This window comes from Metopolophium dirhodum, chromosome 8, assembly GCF_019925205.1.
Source record: "Metopolophium dirhodum isolate CAU chromosome 8, ASM1992520v1, whole genome shotgun sequence".
Lineage (NCBI taxonomy): Eukaryota > Metazoa > Arthropoda > Insecta > Hemiptera > Aphididae > Metopolophium > Metopolophium dirhodum.
The window spans coordinates 32,865,903-32,890,729 of NC_083567.1; the positions used below are offsets into that span (position 1 = coordinate 32,865,903).

Consider the following 24,827-nt stretch of genomic DNA (forward strand, 5'->3'; position numbering starts at 1 on the left):
AGTTATATTTTGTAACGATTTCCCAATATGTATATTTACCCTCAGTAGAGTAGGTTACAGTAGATACAACAGAACAGTCTGTTGAGTTATATATATATTTTTTTTTAATAAAATTATGCTTGAGATTCAGTTTTCCCTACATTTGTGATAATTTGAAATTTATTTCCTTACCCAATTTTGATATAATCTTGTCGGTATATTGCATCGTTCATTTATTTACACTACACATCGTCTTCAATTATATGTGCTCGTTACAGTGTTACACATTACCAAAAATTGTTTCCAGCTTGGCAGCTTGTCTTTAATATTTTTTATTTTCGTCTATTTTTCAGTTATTAACACAAATCTATTATCAATGGCATGGATCTATTTTATCATGATTAATAATTTAACTAATTTAATATTGATATAATTTTATCATATTAACATATTTTATTTGTATAAGATTGGGGGGGGGGGGGGGGGGGATATAATAATTTTATACACGGTTCCACTGAATTTGTTTTTCTGCGATTATTATTATTATTATTATTTATTAACCATTCGTGAATTAGGTATCGTAATTATTTTAATGCATCTGTAACCTTGACAACAATTTGTTTTTATGTAAGTATTACACATTTAAAAGCATATAACATAATAATAGAATATTATCGTACCTAGGTATTGAGTTCAAAATACAAAATGGAAGTTGACTCAGAAGAGGTAAAAAGGCACTTGGGCATCTTGGGGTACACGCAAATAGAACCCAGTCTGCTAAATGAGTTCGTAAAAGGTAAATATTGACAGATAATTTCAAGTTCAGAATATTTTCTAAATAAATCATTAATTATTGTTTGTTGAAAATGTTTCTGTTCTTTGGAAAATTTGTAATTACATTCCACGTCTTAAATGCACATAAACGTATACACATAGGTACGTAAATGTACTTGTACTTATTTGACATGAATAATATTATATACTAGATAGTCTTAAATCTTAATAGTTCTCAACTTAGGTATAAGTACAATGTGCATACTACATAGGTACATGGACATAACTAGGATTTAATAGTTACTACAGGGCAGTGGCGGTCAAATGATTATGTCATGGGGGGGGGGGGGGGGGCTGATTTTTTAGCATTATTTTATCATTAAAAATATAATTTATGGGTATGTCTAATATCAATTCATAAAATTATATTATAGTATTAACAATATTTTTATAATATTGGTAAATCTATTTTTTTGTTTTTTTTTTTTTTGTACTTCGTTGGATGTTATATTTAGACGGTTTTTAAGAGAAAGGGCACAAGTCAAAAATTGACACTTTTCAGGAGACACAAGAAACATTATAGCTTTGTACATTTTTAATGTTTTTAAATTTTGTATTCATAATCATGTTTAATATATATAGGTGTATACATATATGTGTGTTTTGTTATTTTACTATTAAATATATTATGTTCAAAAATGACTTTCTCTTAATAACCGTTCAAATTTATAACCCCACGATGAACAGCCATAGTAAACATATTACCGCTAAGTCCACAACTTGATTTTCTGTAACGATATTAGTGATCTTACTTATTTTTTCATCCGCCGAGCGTTTAGAAGTAGAGCAACTTGCATCAAAATAGCTGTAGTGCGGCCAGCGAAACTCGCGCGCCTGGTGGCAAATTTACGACAGTAAAATACTTGTAATGTAAGGGTTCACAACTTTTTTCATAAAATATCTGCAACACAGCAAGCTGCACCGGCTATTCATTTAATAATTAATAATACTTTTAGAACCCCCGGCTTACATGGAAACGGCCGGCTGGCGCGCGACGGTCACCCGCCTATAGTTTCGCTGGCCGTACTATAGTAATTTTCGTTTTACTAGACATAGTAATTGTGAAAAGGTAAAATGGATAAATTAGTCAACATTACAAAAGACACCGACCGTATAATAGTAATACACTTTAGTACACTACACGGACGCGCAGTAGGCAACACGGGTACGAAAGAGTAAAGACGAATCACTGTGAAAACTAAATATTATGAGTTATGAATACTTATGACAAATAATAAGCAATCGATGTTTCAAGTTTCCAACCAACTAATGACCGGGGGGGCTCCGTAATATTGTAAAATATACCTACCTACCGATCGCACTATCGCCCATATGGGCCAATGTTCTGGGAAAGTATGTGTAGAGCTGGTTGTCTGATCATCGAGTGGGATAATTCCCATATAATATTTTGTGTAAACAACTAAATATTAATAACAATAATAATAATATCCTAGTTACTGGATATGAGCCTAGATAATAATATTGTAGTCATGTCATATAAACACGTATAAACATATTCTGACATTCTGTCAAAATTTACAATAGTCGATAATTACTGAATCTGTTTTAGGTCATAGTCGACCTGGTACATTATGTTTTGATTCTCCTCGTATACCTACATAAACTTGTACGTGGTACTACATGCACACTATTCCACAGGATTAATATATTATTACATAGGTAATTATTTTACACATTAAACCCATGACAGATTTTTTTATGCAAAGATTTTGATTTCAACAAGGGTGGGCTAAAAAGTAAAAAACCGTAAAGGGTGGGGGGCTAGTTACGTCGATGGGCCTAGGTACATAGTTAGGCGGTATTGCATATAATAGAAAAACGACATTTTTTTGGTCTCCCATCTCCACGAACATTTTACGTCGTATTATGAAACATTTTCTCCGAGGTCATAAATCATAATATTATACAACAAATTAAATTAATATGAAATATAAATGTATGATACCTATGACGTGTTATAATAATATAAAATGTTAATACTGATTGAGTTTTACCAAAAAAACGATAAAAGTAATTTCAAAAATTTATAACAATAATAAACCATGCATGACACTTATTAGTTATTCTCTATCGTTCACCTCTACTGCAGGTGACCAACCTATTTCCGCGTTCATTATGTCGTTATATATTTCAATATTAAAATACCCCTACCTACCAATCGAAAAACGACCGACGACATTCGTGCTGTAGTTAAGTTGGATTGTTTTCAGTGGATATTTTAAGAAATTATCACTGGGCGACATAAAAAAAAAATTCACGCTGACTATCAAAATCAACATATTATGAGCTTATAAAAAAATTTTCAGTATTAAATATTATAGAAAACATTACCTATATCTAACAATTCCATCAAAACTCACAACACATAAATAATTACAAATAATTGATGAGTAAGGTAAATTAATTCTTATTAATTACAAAAAATGGAATCAATATTGTCAATGACATACAATATACATAATATAGAAGTATAATAAACTACACTATAAAAATAGATATAAGAATTAAAATTATATTATTTTTTTAAACATTTTCAAAGAACTTTTGTTACTTTTAACCAACTTAAATAACGATAATTACATTTTTTCCATGTTATTTACTATTTAGTAACTTATGTCTTACGAGTTACTTTATTTTATTGTCACGTAAAGTTAATTTTATTCCTAAACCACAGATCAAAACATATTACATTTTGTAAAAATGAATTTAAAAAAAAAAGTTTTAATAATCCAAAATATTAAATATTATATTAATTACCTAATAAATAATAATTTATAATAATAGTTATTATATTGAATATTCACGGAAATTAACAGAACATTAAATAAATAATAATATTACACCAATACTATTTTTACTAGTATTTATAACCAATGGTGTGATTTATTAAGTTATACGTATCATATTATCAAAGTATATATATTTCATTTAGTATTTTTGTATTTTGTAATATTATATTGTAATTATTGAAAATAGGTACTGTATTTAATTTAAGTCCAAGTATAAAATATTAGATTTTAAATTACCTATTTTATATTTACCGAAAGTCGTCCTGTCGTCGTAATATCGTATGACGTAATACCACTATTACCTCGAATACTTGAACGTTTAAACTGTTTAAAGGTTCAAAGTGAAATAATTATTTAGCTAGTATCTAGTAGGAACAAGGACTAAAATAAAATCAAAAACAATCAATTTGTAGATATTTGCCGGGACTACTGACGACCAAATAAAACAAGTTGCATTGTCGAGTGCCGCGTGGAATGAATCACTTTTTTGGATTGTATTATTCTATTGATAAGTACTGCCTACGGGCTACGGCGAACGGTGGATTTTCTATTCTCAATAACTATTTGTCAAACGAAATGATATACGTCATAAATAAAAAACAAAATTAAACATAATAAATAATCAATAAATACAATTTTATAATTATTTCAAACATCGAAATTCTTACAAAAAATGGTTGTTGCCCAGTATATTAGTTAAAATATCCACTGATTGTTTTAGAAAATAAAATGTCCTAGATTCTGCATACAATAAATATAATAATTAATAATGTAACTTTTGGAATTTCAGGAGTAGGTACAAGTAAAATAAAGTAGGTACCTACCTAGGTAGGTATATTGGTTTATATTTTACGTGATGTAACTGACAATATATGCACACGATGATATTTTAGATTTGAAAAAGCTTATTGAATACGACCGAAAACACAACAACATCAGTGCACTATCTATGTCGCTTTACAAAGACTGGGATAAAAGTTACTCCGAGAGGATGAAAAATAGTACCCCAATTAAAAACCCCATCCATCATAATCATACTGCGAACGGAGACGAACACGAAGATGAAGTCAACCTAATAAGTAAAAAAAAACATAAAAAACATTTGTAAAATTTAGCTTAGAACGTGATTCGTTTACTTAAATAGTCATCGTTTTTGTACCTATGGTTTTGATAAATAATAATATTTCTTTATTTCCAGCTATCAGCTGTTTGTTGTAGCCACGTAGGTACCTAATAATATACTCGAATACACAGTGGTATAAGGCATAAGCCCGGTAAGGCTTAAATAGGCACTTGATGTTTGAAAGGTATCCCGCCCCCCAGAATGCAATAATATAACTATTAATTCATAACTTTCATAACTTATACGTAGGGTTTGGGACTTCTCGCATGTGCATGTTTTTTGTAGTGGTCGTATTATTCTAGGCAAGTTATAAATTTATTTTATGAAATGTCAAAATTAAATACAATGTTTGAATTTTAATATTTTCTTATATTTTAGGAAAAGTGCATGTTTCACATTTTTATAGTTTAACGTAGGTACGTAAAATTGTCGAGAAATATCATATTTGTATACCATTCAAGAATATTTCTTAAAATAAATTATGGTTGGTAGGTACCTACCTATACGTAAGATTTTATGAGTTTCTTTGTGACAAAGCCTTGATAAAACTAATTTACATCTAGATTCTAGATTATTCGAAGAAATAAAAATAGGTAGTAAAAATAGATACCTACCTACATGTTCGTTTACCACGTTATTCGTTACTTAACTCAGTAAATGTTCCGGTATTTTTAAAAACCACGATTTAATATATAGTATATCTTTAATCGTGTTAAAAACACGTTGTTTTATCTCACAATAGTTTCAAAATGCAGCAGCTGTTAATGAGCCGGACGTTGTTACAAGTTTGGTTATCGGTTATCACTGTTTTTCACCAATTACTTCAAATGGGAGGCAATGATAACAATTTTATAGCCACTAATCAGCATTCAGAAATCAGTAATTGTAATTATTAGTTATCACTATTCTAGTAGTGTCTGGATGTCCCTTCTTATTGACTATTATTGGCCTCTATTGCCGGTCATAATATTTTATTTATTTTCACTTTTCAGTCACTACTTAGTAGTTAGTTCTCACTACTCCACTAGTCACACGTTCACATGGGTACTACATCATTTTTGGCTAATTACATGACGTGTTCACGTTCTAATATTATTATATTTTCAGTTTTTCGCATAATTTTAAAGAAGCGGTGAATACTATTGATAATAGACAGACAAAAAAATATATTATTATTTTATATTAATTATTATTCGATCTAGACAATATTGTTATTTGTTTGATCAGAATCTTCTAAGCTTTCAAACGATGTTTGTTTAGATAATGAAATATATGCTCATTGCTCAGCCGCGACACCGTGTAGAAATAGATCCTATACCAGTTTTTTTTTAATGGTGTCGTTTACGCTATATTATATACATATAACTTACTAAAAAATTGAACTATCATAAAAACACAGATACAAACACAAATAATGTACATACCATCAAGATTCATAATAGGTCGATTCACTCTAATTTTTAAACTAACGGAGCTAAACGCGTTTTCCTGAGCGTTATGTTGCGCCCTTGTAAGACGAAGACAACAAATGGACGTGTAGCGTCCTTAAGTTTAAGGGATTATAGTGGCTCTTGGTATATTATTTTATAACTTTTTCAATCAAGTGTAAAAAGAATGTATCGAACCTATTCGTCCTTTCACAATACATTTTAGTGTTTGTATCTTAGCATGTCTAAAATAGTAGATTTAACTATTTTTTTTTTTTGTTTTTAGCAAAACATAAAAGCCAAAACTGTGTCCCACGGACATCTTCAAAAATGATGGACATGCATAATAAAACTTCTACGAATAAGAGCTCTAAATATGAATCAGAATTTATGGTAAACTTTTAAAATATATATTTTACAATTAAGTAATTACTTTTTAATAGTAAATAAAATTGAATTCAGGAAGTATTATTTGAATACTCGTAAAAATATAATAACAATATATATGATAAACATTTGAATTCAAGTGAAGCAATAAATTATTGGTTTTAAAAATATTATAATTTACAGGTTATTTAAATTAGGTACTATATGCAAGTGAATCACTCTCATCACAGTAAAACCAATACATTATTTACTTCACTGAACCTAGAAGTAGTGTTTTTTTTTTTTACAAAAAGAAGGCTATAATTATTAATAATAATAATAATAATAATAATAATAATAGAGACCTTTCATTAGAAATAAAACTATATAATTTTATGTCACATTTTACCTGTACTTTAAACAAAAGGTAGACTACATAAATTGTTATATTTGATTGCTAACAATTTAATTATAGCAATCAAAATGCTATTTTTGCGGAAGTATACCAATGGAAAATCAACCAAGATTGAAGGTGAAACACAGTTCGAAACCACTGCACGCTTTACACCTCAGTGTAACATTTGGTATTGAACTTTAATTACAAAATGAGGTAGTAAAATAGTCATTAATTATTAATAAGCCAGATACAAGACTTGCAGTAGTATATAACACTAAAAACATGGAAATTATGCAAAATCAACACTTATGTTTTATACCAAATTTTGTATGATATATCAATTTATAAAATACAAATCAGAATAGATAACACTTTCAATAGCGTTAAATGTAATCTCTATAACTAATAACTAATATAATATTATACTCTATTTAGAATAAGAAAGGTCGGTGGGCTATCAACTTGTGCACAAGGGCGTGGTTTCGTTCCGAATAATGAACCCAGTAGTTGACTTGGTGGGAGAAACATCTGACCACCGTCAGTCAAAAACCGGTTGCCACCCGGTACCTTTCTTATTCTGAATATAGTATAGTAATATGACACGCTAATTAGTGACGCAAAACTTTTTAACTGTTAGAATAGAAAAAATAATTAGATGTTTAGCAATAGCATTTTGATGAATACAGTATACAATATAATGTATTAGATTTAATTAATACACAATTTGTCAAAAAGATGTCAGTATAACTTTATTAAATGCGAATAAATCTAGAACCTAATCGGGAACAAATTACAGTGAACTTAACAGAATAATAGATAACAAAAAAAAAATCTAATACTAATCTGCTAGATTAAGTTCTCCAACTCACTTTCATATAAAAATAGTAAAGAAAAAATTTGTACAATTATTTTTACAATTGGGGTTTTTTTTTTAAATATAAAACTTGTTTAATTATTTAATTGTATAACTTTAACATACTACAAATTGTTTCCCAACCATACTTTGTAATAATTTAAACAAAAAAAAAAAATTGATTCACATGTTTTACTGAACTATTTACAATTACAAATATCAAACCATTAGATTTTTTACGATTTTATTTTCCTGTTTAATTAACTTTGAACATAATATATATATATATTTGTATAATATATACTTACATATATATAAATATTATTTATGTTTAAATATAAAATACATATTAATATATATATATATATTATATATACATATATATTTTATTATTGTTTAGGTGTGTACAAAAAAACTTACTAAGTAGTAGTTTTTCTAAATAAATAGAATTGGTGGGCTTAAAAATCCACGGCCGCAGCAGCTATAGATACCAGAGTAAGTCATAACTTAAACATATATTCTTAGCCAGTCAATTTTTCAGTTTTTAATATAAAACTTTCTTAACTTACAAAAACATTTTAGATTTTGTTTTTGAAATATACATAATATTATTCAGTTATAGCAAAAAAGACCGTTGATAAGGAATAAACGCCTAAGCATGCTATTAAAAAAAAAATGTATATTCTGCTTTGATTGGATGGATTAAGAATAAAATAATAACCCTATGTATCAAAACCAATGGATGTATATGTGATGCGATATTCATGTTATTTTAGTCCTGCATATCATCAGTGATTTCATGTGGGTTTAATATACCAGGCACAGTCTTCTGTACTTCGCGTTTTTCTTCTTGAGCCGCCCTCAATGCTTGTTCTCTTTCTTCAAGGTATAAGTCAGATATATCTTCACCGGTAAATTCCTAATGAAACATATTAAAGAATTTTGTCAATTTTAATGATTATTTGAACAAATACATCTGGGTCGACTCAATAATATACCTAGAGTATACTTTACTCTAAATCTTCTACCAACCCTTTAACTTAAGATAACTATATTATGATTATCAATAAAAATTAATAATTTAACTTTTAAAATAGTATCTCAAATTAACTAACAAAAGAACCTCAAAATGTATTTTTATAATTCATTTAAGACTATAATAATTGACAAAATTATCTTTTAAATATCATATTTCAAAAATAATCACGAGATGAAGTGTGAACACAATAGATATCGGTATAAATCACTTATTAAGTAAATACAAAATGTTGATAAAACTTGATTATTAAAAACCTTAAAATGAGGATTAATTATTATACTTATTATATCAACTATAAAAGGTAACAGATAGTAAAATTTATTTAAGAATTAAAATTTTAGTGTTATGTTTAGAGGACATTACCAATAGATTTGGTTGTCTCCAGTCTTACAATCCTGTGACATACCAAACTTGAATTCACTAGTTTTTATTGTGTGTAGTGAATTTTGATATTAGTGTGGATTGACCTATTATCAAATTTTTAGGTAAGAACATTATCAGTGCTTAAACAAATGCTTTTAATTCAATATTTTAATTTTCAAGGGAGATAATATGAGCTTTTTTAATATGTGATATTTCAAATACCCATATTATGGTTGTATAAAAGTTAAAATATCAAAATTAACAGCGCACAATTAAGTTTGTGAAAAAAATTTGCTATGCCATACGTTTGTAAATCAGAGACAACAAACACATGAGTAGTATACTCTTAAAGATTAATAAACAAGCAAATTAAGAGTGATAATTGTCATTTAAGTTTTGACAATTTCAAAATTATCAACAAAAAAAAAATTGCGATCCACTTGAACTCAAGATATATTATCTATTATGTTTTAGGTTTTATAGAAAACTAATAAATATTGTTAGTAATCACTTACTCTGATCTGAACAAGGAAATCACGAAGATGATCTTTAAAAGCGGTTAGGTCATGATTCAAATTAAACATCCCTTGTACAGTAAGGGCAATTTGTGCATCAGCCAAATGAGGAAAAGCTGTCTTTAGCAGTGATGCTACAAAATCACGAACATAGGCCACATTTTTATCTGTGACTTCACCATCAGGAGGTGCACCTGGTGCACTTAACAAAACTTCAATCCTATCGCTCTCTACTAATTTGAACATGTATGATAAGATTTGTGCATGCATTAATAAACCTATAAAATAAAACAAATTTAGAAATTTAACTCTTAACAAAGTTACTATGAATAAATCTTACTTGCGGTATGAGATGTATCAGTGGCAACAGAAAAAACATGTTGTAAGATATCAGTAAAGTATGATACATAGAAACTCTGGGCTGCTTGTTTATGCTGTTGAACATTCTGCAATAATTTGTACAATATCTGCAAAAACAACAAAGTTAACTTTTTATTTAATTATATACATTGTACTCTTTTCCTTTATGTTTACATATCAAAGATAATATATTTATCAATTTCTAGTAATATTGAAATCTTATGATATATTTTATAATTTACTCATAAACCCAATCAGAATTCTGTGTTGTAGAGCCAACTATTTGTTTAAATAAATATTTAGACAATTTCTTGTTACGTGGCTCTAAATATCAAGTTCTTTTAAATAAAAAAAAATTATTGAAATCTGACTATTCACAAGGCAAGTTTATGAACTAAATATAGTCAAAAACAACTTTAAAATATATGGGTTGATTAGTAATAACGTAGTATTTAATGAGTTTGTGTCTTACACTAATATTTAAATAAATTGTGAAATTATTAATTTTAACAATTTTTATGTAATATCTTCCCAAACTCCTACTCTTGAGTAAAATAATTCCCAATCCTGTAGTCTCTTAAAAAGTAAATACTAAACATCACTAATTAAAACTTTTTTAAATGAATATATTATATAAGTCAATTTCTTTTGGTAGCATACCAATAATCCAGTATCAGCAACATTACGCATGGTATGTTTAAACGCCCAAAATATTGAATCCAAAACCAATTTAAACTGAGGAGCTGGTATGGACAGGAATGAAACAAAACAATGATTATTTATTGCCTGAAAAAAAGTTAAACAATCAATATGAAAAGAAAGTTTATTTTATTTAAGTTTATTATTTACTTGTAAAAGGAGGTAGAAATTTGTTCTGTGTTCAGGGAATTGCTCAAAATCCTTATTTATCATTGTAAGCGTGGCCTCAAACACAGCATCTAAAATTTTAGATACTGCTGGGGTAATGTCAGATTGTAGTTTGTCAATTATTGTTGCCATAGCACTAAGAACTTCTGGTTCTCGGGCGGATGGATGCATAGTCTTGCTGTAATCAGCCAATACTGTTTCCAAAAGCGGAGGAATAAAATTTTCTAAAACCTAAAAATAAAATATTGTTAAGTGACTAGCATAATCGACAGTTTACAAGATATCTTTTACAAGTAGTTAACATACCATTGCATTATCACTAGATCTAGAAATCCAATCTGATATCAAGCGTAATGTTTCTTTTTTAATAACTCTCATATTTTTAATCAATGGTTGTTTTGTAACACTATCTCCATTAGTCGCTATGGCATCAGTAATATTTGCACTCATTACATTATAAATATTCAACATATCCAAGTATATTCTTCCCAACTATAATATACATATATTATAGTAAAGAAATAAAAACATTCTCATCAAAAATTAAATGCACTTACTTGGACAACATATTGATGTCCTAGAGATTTACATGCTCTAGCATTAGTTTTTAAAATATTACCCAATTGTTTGACAAACTCTGGTTCTTTTAATATTTCAACATCCTAAAACATATAACACCAAATAAATATAAGTTATTCATAAATTAAAAATAGAATTATTACTTTTGAAGCTTGACTGATACAATCATCCCAAATTAAGTTTGGCAACAGCATATATTTATCAATTAGTTGTTCTTGGATCTTAGAATTCACTTGAGCACTAATCATAATACCAACAGCTTCATAGAAGGTATGCACCTTGATATCAAATTAAAAATTCATGAGATTAAGTCTGGTTAACAACAATTTATAATATATAATTACTTGTTGTGGCTGCAAGTCACTGATAATTGTTGCCATTGAATTAAGAATTTCTTCAATAAATGGCATAGCTTCTCCAACTTGAACTTGAACAAAGTACCTTCTACATTTCATTGCAATTTTGATAAAAGTATCACATGCCATATCTTGTACACCATCATGAGTTTCTACAAAATAAAAATAATAAGTATAAGGCTCAATTCATAGAGAAGATGACTAAATAACATATTAAATATAATTAAAATATACCGTTAACTAACACAAGACAGAATATGTAAAGGTTAACATTAAAATATAGCAGGATTGTCTGTATTTTTATCCGGAATGTCGCATTAATCAACCAATTTTGGTCGACTGTCGTAAATACACAATATCAATATATTTTTCTTTACTATATTAATATTTTTGAAATAAATATTAAATACACTAGTAATCTACAACACAATAGGTACTGATTCAATGTTATTTAATTTATATAAATCAACCTCCTTAACTCCTACAGAATTTTATTAATAAATGTGGCCATTATAAGAATAAAGAAAAGAAAATTTAATAATTAACTAAACATATTATTCTCAAACTACTTAATTAATTATTGCAATAAATTCATTATCTACTAGCATTGCCAAAATAGTCAATGCAAAATAGTTTAAATTCTAAGTTCTCAGAAAGACTAATCATAATCATTTTTTATATTCAACAAATGCAATTAATCATCATTGAACACTTCCAATATAAGAAAAACTTAAGAAGTATTATTAATCAAAAATTCACATGTCATGGAAATTTGGGTTTAGTAAAATGCAAGCTAAGCCGTTGTTTGAACAATAAAATGATGTTGCTGAGGTCAGCACTTGGCGCGTGGTTATCCACACCCATTTCCAATATTCTGCCACCAGAAAGTTACTTTTATATGAGACAAAGTATAGGCTATTTTTGAAACCATTAAGATAAAATAAGTCATAACACAGTTTTTTAATGGAAATAATATTATACATAAGTATAGTATAACTTTTATAGTTATTAATAAACTACACAGTGGTAATATTAAATTTGTATTCCTTCATGTTGTTGCAGTTGGTGTCATTTAATCATTTAAATACAGATATGCTTGCAAAAATGTATTGAGAGGTATCCCCCCTCCATCATAAATATAAAGTAATTACACCACTGATACACATCACAAAGTTATATACAAATATAAAACATTTTCCAGTCAAAATAATATTGATAAAATTATAACAATAAACAATTATTTCTCATTGAAATTCAAAAAATTAATTGAGTTGCAGTAGGTTATTAATAAAATTGAGGGTACATGCATTAAAAAATCCTTATTGTTAGGTATATTAAATGTAAAAATACTATTAATTATTAATGTTGTCTATACAATTTAAGGGGGAATATCTGATTAAGTTATTGACGAATTTCGTCAGAGTGTGATACTAGTGTCAGAATATCAAAATATCCCTACTCTAACTATCTTTGACGTGTAGTTATGATGGCACGCCGGCAACTTGCAGCTAAACAAAATTGAAAACACCAAATCTTAGTTCCTTCACAAATCACTCAATAGTTAAAATATTTTTGATCTGAAAAATGATACTGATTCAAAATAGTAATACCAGTATACTGTTGTTGAGTTTTTTTTTCGTATTTTAAAGTGATAAAAAAAATATTTAAGAAAGACTAATTTTTGACTAAGGGGTAATGAACCCTTTTAACTTAAAAGAAAATGATATGTCAAAAATCAGCCAACGACAGTATACCAAACATGTATAGATTATGTATTCAAAGTTACAGATTCCTATCTATTAAACATAGACCAGTGGAAAGAAACTATAGTACAAAACAGTTTTTTTTTAGTTTTACCTTAAACCAAGTTTTAAATAATAGGTATTCTTAATTTAATGATTTAATCAACAAAATAATTAATAGATATTTTTCCCCTTAAAGATTATTATTGGTTCCTTAGATTTTTATCTTCACAAATTATGCCCAGGTTATCAATTATAATCATCTGCAGCAAAATATATAAACAATTGAAAACATAAAATGTATACAATAATTTAAGTATAATTACTTATTTTCTCAGAAAGACTAATCAATATCATATTGTATATTCACACTAAGTTATTTTTCATCATTGAACTATAAAATCAAAATTTAGTAACACTCAAATATTTTGATATAAAATTAAAGGTAAACGCATCATTGGTTCCTTAGATTTATATCTTCAGATATTTTTTCCAGGTTATCATTCATAATCATATGCATTCAACTACCAAGTATGGTAAGCAAACAAAAATTCAAATACATACATAAAGCACAAAGCAATAATTTTTAGTGCAATTACTCATATTCTCAGAAAGACTAATCTACATCATATTGTATAATCACATTAAGCTGCTTTTCCTCATTGAATTTTAAAAACTAAATTTAGTAATGCTGTAGTAGAGCATATATTTTGTCCATAATATTACGGGTAAATGCATCATTGGTTCCTTAGATTTATATCTTCAAAAATTGTGTTCAGGTTATCACTCATAATCATATGCATTCATGTGTGTAAACGACAAGAAATTAAAATGCACACAGCATAAAACAATAATTTAAGTGTAATTACATAATATATTCTCAGAAAGACTTATCAACATCATATTTTACAATCACAATAAGCTATTTTTCCTAGTTGAACTTAAAAAACCAAATTTAATAACGTTTGATGTACATTTAATTATAAAATTAAGGGTAAATGCATCATTGGTTCCTTAGATTTATATCTTCACATATTATTTTCAGGTTATCATCCATAATCATATGCATTTAAATATGTAAACGAGGCAAGAAATTAAAATGCACACAGCCTAAAACAAAAGTTTAAGTGTAATTACTTATATTCTCAGAAAGACTAATCAACATCATATTTTATAATCACATTAAGCTATTTTTCCTCATTGAACTTTAAAAACCAAATTTAGTAATGCTCTATTACAATATTTTATCCATAAAATTATGGTTCCTTAGATTTATATCTTCACAAATTGTGTTCAGGTTATCACTCATAATCATATGCATTCATGTGTGTAAACGACAAGAAATTAAAATGCACACAGCATAAAACAATAATTTAAGTATAATTACTTATTTTCTCAGAAAGACTAATCAATATCATATTGTAGATCACACTAAATTATTTTTCATCATTGAAATGTAAAAACTAAATTTAATAACACTCAATTACAATATTTTGATATAAAATTAAAGGTAAATGCATCATTGGTTCCTTAGATTTATATCTTCAGATATTTTTTTCAGGTTATCATTCATAATCATATGCATTATTAAAGTGTGTAAACGTGACAAGAAATTAAAATGCACACAGCATAAAACAAAAGTTTAAGTGTAATTACTTATATTCTCAGAAAGACTAATCAATATCATATTTTATAATCACATTAAGCTATTTTTCCTCATTGAACTTTAAAAACCAAATTTAGTAATGCTCTATTACAATATTTTATCCATAAAATTATGGTTAAATGTATCATTGGTTCCTTATATTTAAATCTTCACAAATTGTGTTCAGGTTATCACTCATAATCATAAGCATTCATGTGTGTAAACGACAAAAAATTAAAATGCACACAGCATAAAACAATAATTTAAGTATAATTACTTATTTTCTCAGAAAGACTAATCAATATCATATTGTAGATCACACTAAGTTATTTTTCATCATTGAAATGTAAAAACTAAATTTAGTAACACTCAATTACAATATTTTGTTATAAAATTAAGGGTAAATGCATCATTGGTTCCTTAGATTTTTATCTTCACATATTTTTCTCAGTTTATCATTTATAATCATCTGCATTCAACTACCAAGTGACAAACAACCATAAATTCAAATGCATAAATACAGCCAGACACAATAATTTTTAGTATAATTAGTGATTACTAATATTCTCAGAAACAAAACATAAACATTATATTATAGTCATAACAACCTATTATCTCCTCATGAAATTACAAAAACTTAGTTTATATATATATAATAGAACAGTCCAAAGATTAAAGTTAGGTACAAATTAACAATGAATAAATAAATATGTATTATGAGTATATTGTTACATGTAATCCTGCGATTACACTACATCAATTACCCAATATAATAAGTTGGACTAATGCCTCATTGATTTAAGTTAGTGTTCAAAAATAAATTTTAATGTATAATTATTTCAGAAAAAATAAATTTTAATTTCATACTTTTAAATCAAAATTAGCATGGCATTTTATCATCACAAATTCAAATATTTTATCACTTAATAGTATTTATAACAATTTATTCTATTATTAATACTAACTCACAAATAACAACAAAATATACCAACCAAAGGGACATGCATATAAAAAAGTTGGGCAAGCAGGTATCGCTCTGCTTGATTTTAGTTGGTGTTCAAAAATAAATTTCAATGTATAATTATTTCAGAAAAAATAAATTTTAATTTCATACTTATAAATCAAAATTAGCATGGCATTTATCATCACAAATTCAACTGTTTCAACACTTAATAGTATTTAAAACAATGTATTTTATTATTAATACTAACTTACAAATAACAACACAATATACCAACTAACTAAAAGGGCATGAATGTAAAATAAAGTTGGGCAAGTGGATGTCACTCTGCTGTACAGTAGATAACAATTGAATCACTGTAATGGATGGTGTTAAATTTGAACTCAATGATATAAAATCATTGTATAAGAAAAACGATTCTGAGCGAAAACAGTCAGTCAGCCTATGGTATTACTAATATATTTGATGATATTATTGTGAATAAAGTACCATATATAACCCATTTACGTGGAGTATTGTTTTAAATTTTCAATCCTTAGCTTTAAAAGTTAAAAATTGTATAAATTTTCAACTACAAAATAATTACATTTAATATTTGATACATTTTGCGAAAATTAAACTTATAGAAAAACATAGCTCCTATGTATTTTAAATATTTTTCAACTACTATTGTAACAATATACATCAGGGAGCTTTGTATCAACTTTTCACGCTTTTTAACACAACAAATAACATTTGTATGATATTTATAAACAAAAAAACTAAAAAAATTGACATTTTTATTAAATGGAAAATGTCTGTAAATAGCTGAAAACAAGTCAGAATGTTATGGTGCATTGAAAATAGAAATATTAACATTCAGTTAAATTTTCATGTATCCACAGTTATTCGTTTTTGAATTACAACAAAATAAGAAAATTGTTACATGAGAAATAGAGTAAAAAGTCCATGTTGTAAAAATATGAATTTCAAACGATCATAAAAATTCAATTTGACTTTCTTGGAGACATTTTTTTTTTATAAAAATAGACAAACTTATGAGTAATTTTGTATTAAATTTTCAATTTGATTTAAAAATAAAGTTTCTTATGAAATGTATATAAAAGCTTATAAAAAAAATTGTGACTGCATTTTTAATATTTTTTAACTGTCATTGTAACAATTGATACGGAACCTTGTATTAAATTTTCAAGCTTTTTTACTAGATAAATAAAATTGTATTGTCATTTATAGAAAAAAAACTAAAAAACTTAAATATTGATCATGTCTGTAAACAGCTTGTAACAAATCAATAATTTTTGAAAATGTATTCCATGGATAAAAAATTATAATATAAACAACCAGTGAAAATTTCATGTATCTACGGTCATTTGTTTTAAAGTTACACCAAAAATCAAAAACGATTTTGTCGAAACCGAATTTGCATAAAAATTCCCGCTTTTCTTTCATTTTTTTTTTGTTTTACCCGGCGCTTTTAAAAACTACTGAGAACTTAAAATTTTGACCTCCCAAAAGAATCAAGTAGATTCACTTTTCCTCTTAAGTTGAAAATCGAAACTGTATTGCGATTACTTATCATGTGTACAAACACTAAAAATTAAAAAATTAAAATAAAAAAACACATCATTGTAAACTCAATACATTCATCGCTTTTAATCCGCTCGGAATCTAAAATATATAATACTCTTTTATTGGTATTATAATATATAATGTTTATTTAACTTTAATTACTGATCTAATAAATAAGGACACTGTATTTTTCTATTAATATGTCTAATATTAGATTGATACTCATTCATATAAAGTTTGATTATTCCAAAATTATAAAAAAGATAAAATTTGGTAAAAATAAACCCCGTATTTATTACAATTTATTGGATGTTTAAAATAATTATACCTAATCTCAGACAAATATAATTTTAATTTCATTCTTATAGATCAAAATTAGCATGGCATTGTCGTCATCACTGATTAATATCTTTTATATTAACTTAAAAACTCTAAGGTTATCAGACTTATTAGTAAAAACAACCATTAGAAAGGAAAATTAATAAAAATAAAACAAAATTGTCTATTATGATCAACCACTGTAGCAATATTATACATAAATAATTGTCTAATAGTTATTAACAAGCTAATAAATAGAGTAGAAATCTTCAATATTTTCATAAATATCTAAATATGGTTAACAGAGGGACAACCGTGTGTACTGTGTATAGGAACTCCAAATTATCAAAATGATATGAATAATTAAAGATAAATCATTATTAATATTTGATCAAATAATTTTGGTTATTAATTATTATGTATTATAATCTCAGAAATACCTTTTTTTAATTTCATAATTGTAAATCAAAATTAGCATGGCATTTGTCATCACTGATATATCATTAACTCTTAACAATTACAATAGACATTTTGTATGAAATATCCCCATAAAATGCATTATTTACGATAATTTGTAGTAAAAATAATTTACACCTCAAATATTTCAATTAATTAATTAAATAATTTTAAATTTTTACTGTATGGTATAATATCACTTAAATATTTAAAAAGTATTAAATTATTTGCCTACCATGCATGAATTCGAATAATTTGTTGACAACAGTTTTCAAAAATTTCCAATGAGCTCGTAAAAATCTTGGGTACTGTCCAACCACATACATAATATTAGAAGCGATAATTGCCTTATTATCTTTGCCTTTTTTTTGTTCACATAATCCTAATAAGTCTTTAATAGCTGTGACTAAAAATCTTTTTTCATCTTCTTCATGCATTGCTCCAGAAATACTACCAATCGCCCAACATAGCTAAATAAAGTAATAAAACAAATGTAATAAAGGAATATGTATGTATAATATATTTAAATATTTACAGTATTTAAATTTTTCCAAGACCACTCATTTCCATTGACTTGATTATGCAACTTTTCTGTCATAATTCGTTCAGTGTCTACACAGTCCAAATGAGTTAAATAAACAAGTGTTTCTCTCATACTTTTGTACAAACTAATAGCATCTGTATCTTTCATAAACTCTCTAACTACTTCTCCGTTTTCATTTTCAACTACTAAAACTTCTTCTGGTTTAGCCATACGACTGATCATTATATACCGCATCTATAAACCAATAAAACAAACACATAAGTTTATTATATACCTAACTCACTCATTAACTTTTTACCTAAAACAAATTATTAAATAATTAAGGATAGCTTGAATAAAATAGTTATAACTAACTTGAGATATAACTGGTGCATAAAATTGACGTCTAGGGGATATAGTGTTACCATCCGGCCTGCTAGTTGGAGAAAGTGAGAAAAGGCCAACTATTTGCAGTTGTCCGAATGGATTTTCTCTGTACAAACTAGCAGCCAAACTATTCCAATATTCTAAACAAATCTTGAATATTTCGATTTCTTCAACTTCCGAAATCATAACCAAATAATGAAGTGCCTAAAATTCATATATATATATGCGATTAATTAAAATGATTGTATTAATTAAATAAGTTCATAAATTACTTTTAATAAATCTTCATTAGAACCATTTTTTTCTACTAAAAGAGCATGCTCTTTGAGAAATGTACACAAAAATAATGCCAAATTCTGTATAAAATTTTGTTCTTGGTCTTGACCTGAAGCATATGCTTCTTTAATATTTGTATGAATTGGTAACATCTAAAAAAAACAATTTTAAAAATAATACACAATATAAATATATAAATATAAACAATTGTGTACCTGTACAAGTTGTGCCATAGTTTTGGAGAAAAGACCTGCAAACGCAGCATCATAATTCGGTACAGTTACCGCAGCAACTTCAGTCAAACATTGCAATGTGATATTACGAAACATAGGCACATTGAAGAACTAAATAATTTTATGAGACATATTAGCTAAAAATATAAATTATAGTAAATATTTTATAGTATTTTATAAAAAATTACTTTAAAAATCAATGTATCAATCAAATCAGTTTCAAATATATAACCAAGTGGTATCCAATTAAGAAATCTAAGAAGTGTATCTAATGTTGCATTTACTAAAGCCACGTTTTGAGAAGAGCCCTAAAAAAAAATATATACGAAGTTCAATATAAAATTTTAAAAATAATATAATTTCACTCACTAGAACAAATTGACAAAGTTCAAAAATCTGTGCAAATTCAGAGCACATAGTATCTTTTAGGTGTTTAGCTTTCATTTGAGTCATATTTCCAGCAGAAAAATCAAACACTTCTTCGCTAAGCAATTTTAATATAACCATATTATTTTGGCATAAACTTTCATTAGTCCGGCTAGCTCCTACAATTTCCCCAACAAATGATTCCCAGTTTTTTGGCCACTCGCGTTTCAATACCTGAAATATTTAGTTGTAATTAAATATTAACACAACATAAGTAAAAAAATTAACCAACCTGTACGAGAATAATGTTTAGTTTGTTTAAATAAGTTTTTTCTCTTTCCATTGTCGCAGGATCTGAAGATGTTTTTATGATAAGTGCAACAATATACTTCTTAATGCCTTCACATTGATTTCTAGGTAATACTTTCCATCTGGTCTTAATTAATTGTTCCAATATTTGTAAAGCAAAATATTTTGTTTGCTGATTGTTTGAAAATTCGAGTATAGTATCTACTCTTGTCCATGCATCAGGATGCTCTTTCAATGTAGTTAATACTTCTTGGGCAGCTCGTTGCTAAAATAATTATAATTTATTATAATTAACTAATAAGCTATAAAGGTGTCATATTGAGAATTTGGAACTTTTAAAAATATCTAGTGTGTAAACCAACAATGTTATATTTAAAATATTTTATATTATTATCTGTTAGTAGTTTAAAACATAAAGGAACTTACTTGATCACCAGTACCAGTATACATACAACCCACAATGTTTTCTAACAGTGTAATATCAAGTTTTTGGGAAAAATCCAAAAGCTTGGACACTTGTTCTGTCATCGTAGCCATATTTTTTTTTCTTTTTAAAGACTTAAGTATTCAGCTAGAAAAAAATACAAAATTTAGTTAGTAGTGATAATTATTTATATTATGTGCCCTTATAATTTTTATTTACAAATTAAATATCTATTGTGCATTTTTTTTTTAAATATAATGATATAAATAATTCATTCAATAAACTAACAGCCAACAATCTACTTTTAAAAAACTTCTAGTTAAACCTATAAAACCATCAATCCCTAACACATTTTTATAAATCTATTGATGGGAGCAAATAAAAACAATTGAGTGGTGTCTTATGAAGAAATGCAAAAATAAACCACTAATGTTACCAATTAATTAAATTGAAGCTTCAGTCTTAATTATACTACATAATTGAATAATTAAAATATATATAAAATAGTTGAATGTGAAATATGAATATATTGTTCAAATGTTTTGAAAAGTACATTTTTATTTATTGGAATACATTTTATTTGTAAACATAATAATAGTAACAGTACATTTTTGTAGTAAACACATTTTATGCAGTAGATCATATTATTTATATTTATTAAACTTAATGTATTTCTAATAATTATTGCCACAGCTATGTAGATAAGGAATAGATGATTGTTGTTTTATTGATTCCAGATTTGATCACAATAATAATAGATTATCAGATTCTGAAAGTAGTGATTTTTTCAGTATGTCTGGCACATTTCAAAAACAAATATAAATAATTGATCAAAAACTTTTAAAGTTTTAACAAAATTCAATTTAATCACAAAATAATCAGTACAAAAATAAATATTGTTTATAATTTATACAATTTAGATTTTTAATTTTATTTTTCTGGTATATATTTCCCTATCATAGAAATTTGTAGCATTAAGATTCAAAAAATATAAATTACCTATCCTAAATATAATAACTTTAAATTTTGTTAATAATTAATATTTATACTTAACTTAAAGTAGGTTATTAAGAAACATTATAAATTAAACTTAAAATTGTATTGAAAAAAGTATCATTTAGTAGTAAACCGTAGTTCACTATAGACATAAATTTATGATTCTATCCTAAATAAACTCAAAAGGGCCAAATTAAAACTATACACTAGTTACCTACTGAGCTATTAAAATATAACTTAAAACGTGCATAATTTATTAATTAAATAAACTTACTCATAAACAGACAGACGACAAGTATACGCAACAGTAACCCTGGATTAAGACCTAGTCACTGTTCCATTCACTCAGAAGACATTCACACACACAAACAAAACAAATTTTGTGTTACAAACCTGAAACAAAAAAACATTTAAATTTATAGCAATTGTGAAAATTAGATAAACCACTTAAATTTTAAGTTAAAATACTGAAGTAATGTAATGGATAGTTTATACATTACAAACCACAGTAATAGTAATAATACCTACCTGTAAAAAATAAATAATTACACATTTAAAAAGTACCCAAGTTAAATCCTATTTAACGAATTACCTACTCTAGGTTCAAATAAAATTACAGTGTCCCACAAATTAGAACTCAGATATATGTACAGATGATAAATTTATACTAAAATTTGTACTACTCATGTCAAAACTATATCGATGGTTAATTTAAATATAAAATTTGTTAAGTAAATTACACTTAAATATGTATCTATATTGGATATTTGGATACTTGATACATCATATAATATCTTAGGATATCATACACCCAAATTTAGTACCTAGATAAAATAAATAAACAATAAATTAACTAACAGTTTATTTGATCATATTTAAAACATATTCAAATAGTTCATAAATATTGAATTATTAAATAATAGGTCTAGATCTGACTACGCAAATACCAGTTGAACATTTTAAGTACAATTTCAACCAATTACAATACATAAGTATAGTAATAAAATTATAAATAAATCAAATCTAAGTATTATTTTTTGTTCAAATGTTGTACATTGTTATAAAAAAACATTTGCTTTTACATTTAGAAACATGAATAACAAAACACTGAAGAATTTAGTACAACAAAAAAAGAAAATACTTTAAGATAAAGTATATTAAATCAAAATCTCCAAAAAACTTGGTTAAAATAATTTTTTTTTAACCATTCAAAGGTTAAATTATAAACTATTTTAAACATTAGTATAACTTAATATTTATTTAATGATTTATGATATACATATAGATATATAATAGAAAAATTAATTAATGTTTTGGCATACCGATGTACTTATATAATGAAAAATGTAATAATTATGTCTAAATATAATATCCTTCTAAAATGTGTACCTACTCAAGAGGCAAAACCAAAATCATCATAAATCACAACGGCAATATGTCTAACATCACTATAATATTGATTTAGCATCAGAAGTAGCATTTACAAAATCATGTTTTTTAAGGATTTTGTCTGATACAGGTCAAAATGGATGAACTACTAAATATTATGTTTGACCTGTGAGATTTTCTATAGAAACAATTTCAATCAGAGATTAGTTACCTAATACCTAACATATTTTCAAATGAGTAAACAAGGCTAATGACTACAAATATCAGAAAAACATGAACTTACCTAAATCAGGCAGGTATCACTATGTACATCATACGAAAATACAAATATAAGCATAAATAGAAACCTATTTATGTAAATAATAGAAATCTATAGTAAGTCAAATGAAACTTTTCGAATGACGAAACAACAAATATAATAGTTAATAAGCATAATAAGCGGATAAAAGAAAAGAATCGAACATAGTCACTAAATAATTCCTATGGAATTTAATGTATAATAACTTAGGAACTAAGTACACTAAACTAAACAGATCTAATTCAAAATCCGGTTAGTATTTTGCCGATTGTGCGGAACTTTTCAAACTCGCGAATTATGATATAATTGTACATAATAAATATATTATAAAACAGTTGGTATAAATCACAAAAAAACAGTATTTAATAAGATACGCCGGACTACATACACAGAACACAGATTATTCGTGAAAATATGTGATCATGACACACCAACATGCTTACGATTAATAACGGAACCTGGCAGTTGGGCACATTATCGATGGGTGCAAAGTCAATGCACTGCGAAGCAGAAAACGTGGAGAACCGCGAGGTTTTCCGAAACACGGATTTATATTGTTTACGTTCAAAAGGGGAAAACACTTTCAGTTACTTTTATCAGCTTCCCGCGTCCAACAATAACCAAACCACACATTACGTGAAAAACAAACAATAGACGGACCAGTTCGAAGCAGCGCATTGGATTTCGGCAGTACGTTCGACGCTCGACCCAACATTGAATACACAAATTTACATTTAAATCTACGACCATACGACTAAATAGTAAAAAATAATGCACTTACTACATGTATTGGCTCCTTACTGAAAAAACTAAAGAAAAATAAAGTACGCAGATGATTTATGTATGATTACGGTTAAGGAATATTTTTATTAAGATGGCGTCGCCGAAACGAAAACACATATGTTCACTGGAAAAAGGTATACACCGCTACCACGGTCGAACAGGATCGCGATCACCGTGGAAATATGGTATTGAGTTTCAGTGATAACGATTGTTTTGTTATTGCGTGAATATTTTTTATTACGCAGATAATAAGAATATTATGTTATTGTTACACAATGTACATA

General features: G+C 26.7%; 2 protein-coding genes across 7 annotated transcripts; one reads left to right on the forward strand and one right to left on the reverse strand.

Annotated features, from left to right (window-relative positions):
* The first annotated feature begins 487 nt into the window (after nucleotides 1-487).
* Nucleotides 488-7,155, forward strand: LOC132950076 (uncharacterized). The gene is made up of 5 exons (XM_061021293.1): nucleotides 488-606; nucleotides 664-775; nucleotides 4,517-4,702; nucleotides 6,460-6,566; nucleotides 7,015-7,155. The coding sequence occupies exons 2-5, from the start codon at nucleotides 685-687 to the stop codon at nucleotides 7,135-7,137; spliced, it is 507 nt and encodes a 168-aa protein (XP_060877276.1). The 5' UTR covers nucleotides 488-606; nucleotides 664-684; the 3' UTR covers nucleotides 7,138-7,155.
* Nucleotides 7,151-24,683, reverse strand: LOC132950072 (exportin-1). 6 transcript variants are annotated; one of them, XM_061021285.1, is made up of 20 exons: nucleotides 24,542-24,683; nucleotides 22,348-22,466; nucleotides 21,080-21,224; nucleotides 20,637-20,918; nucleotides 20,348-20,578; nucleotides 20,167-20,286; nucleotides 19,961-20,089; nucleotides 19,742-19,897; nucleotides 19,458-19,673; nucleotides 19,095-19,337; nucleotides 18,795-19,029; nucleotides 11,857-12,020; nucleotides 11,656-11,790; nucleotides 11,491-11,595; nucleotides 11,240-11,425; nucleotides 10,916-11,164; nucleotides 10,727-10,852; nucleotides 10,047-10,173; nucleotides 9,707-9,984; nucleotides 7,151-8,708 (listed from the first exon to the last, which is right to left on the reverse strand). In XM_061021285.1, exons 3-20 carry the CDS (start codon nucleotides 21,188-21,190, stop codon nucleotides 8,562-8,564), a joined length of 3,240 nt encoding a protein of 1,079 aa, XP_060877268.1. In that variant the 5' UTR covers nucleotides 21,191-21,224; nucleotides 22,348-22,466; nucleotides 24,542-24,683; the 3' UTR covers nucleotides 7,151-8,561. The 6 variants fall into 6 exon arrangements, with proteins under 6 accessions (XP_060877268.1, XP_060877270.1, XP_060877271.1 ...); XM_061021287.1 differs by lacking the exon at nucleotides 24,542-24,683 and adding an exon at nucleotides 24,421-24,536; XM_061021288.1 differs by lacking the exon at nucleotides 24,542-24,683 and adding an exon at nucleotides 24,204-24,322.
* Nucleotides 24,684-24,827: the final 144 nt, after the last annotated feature.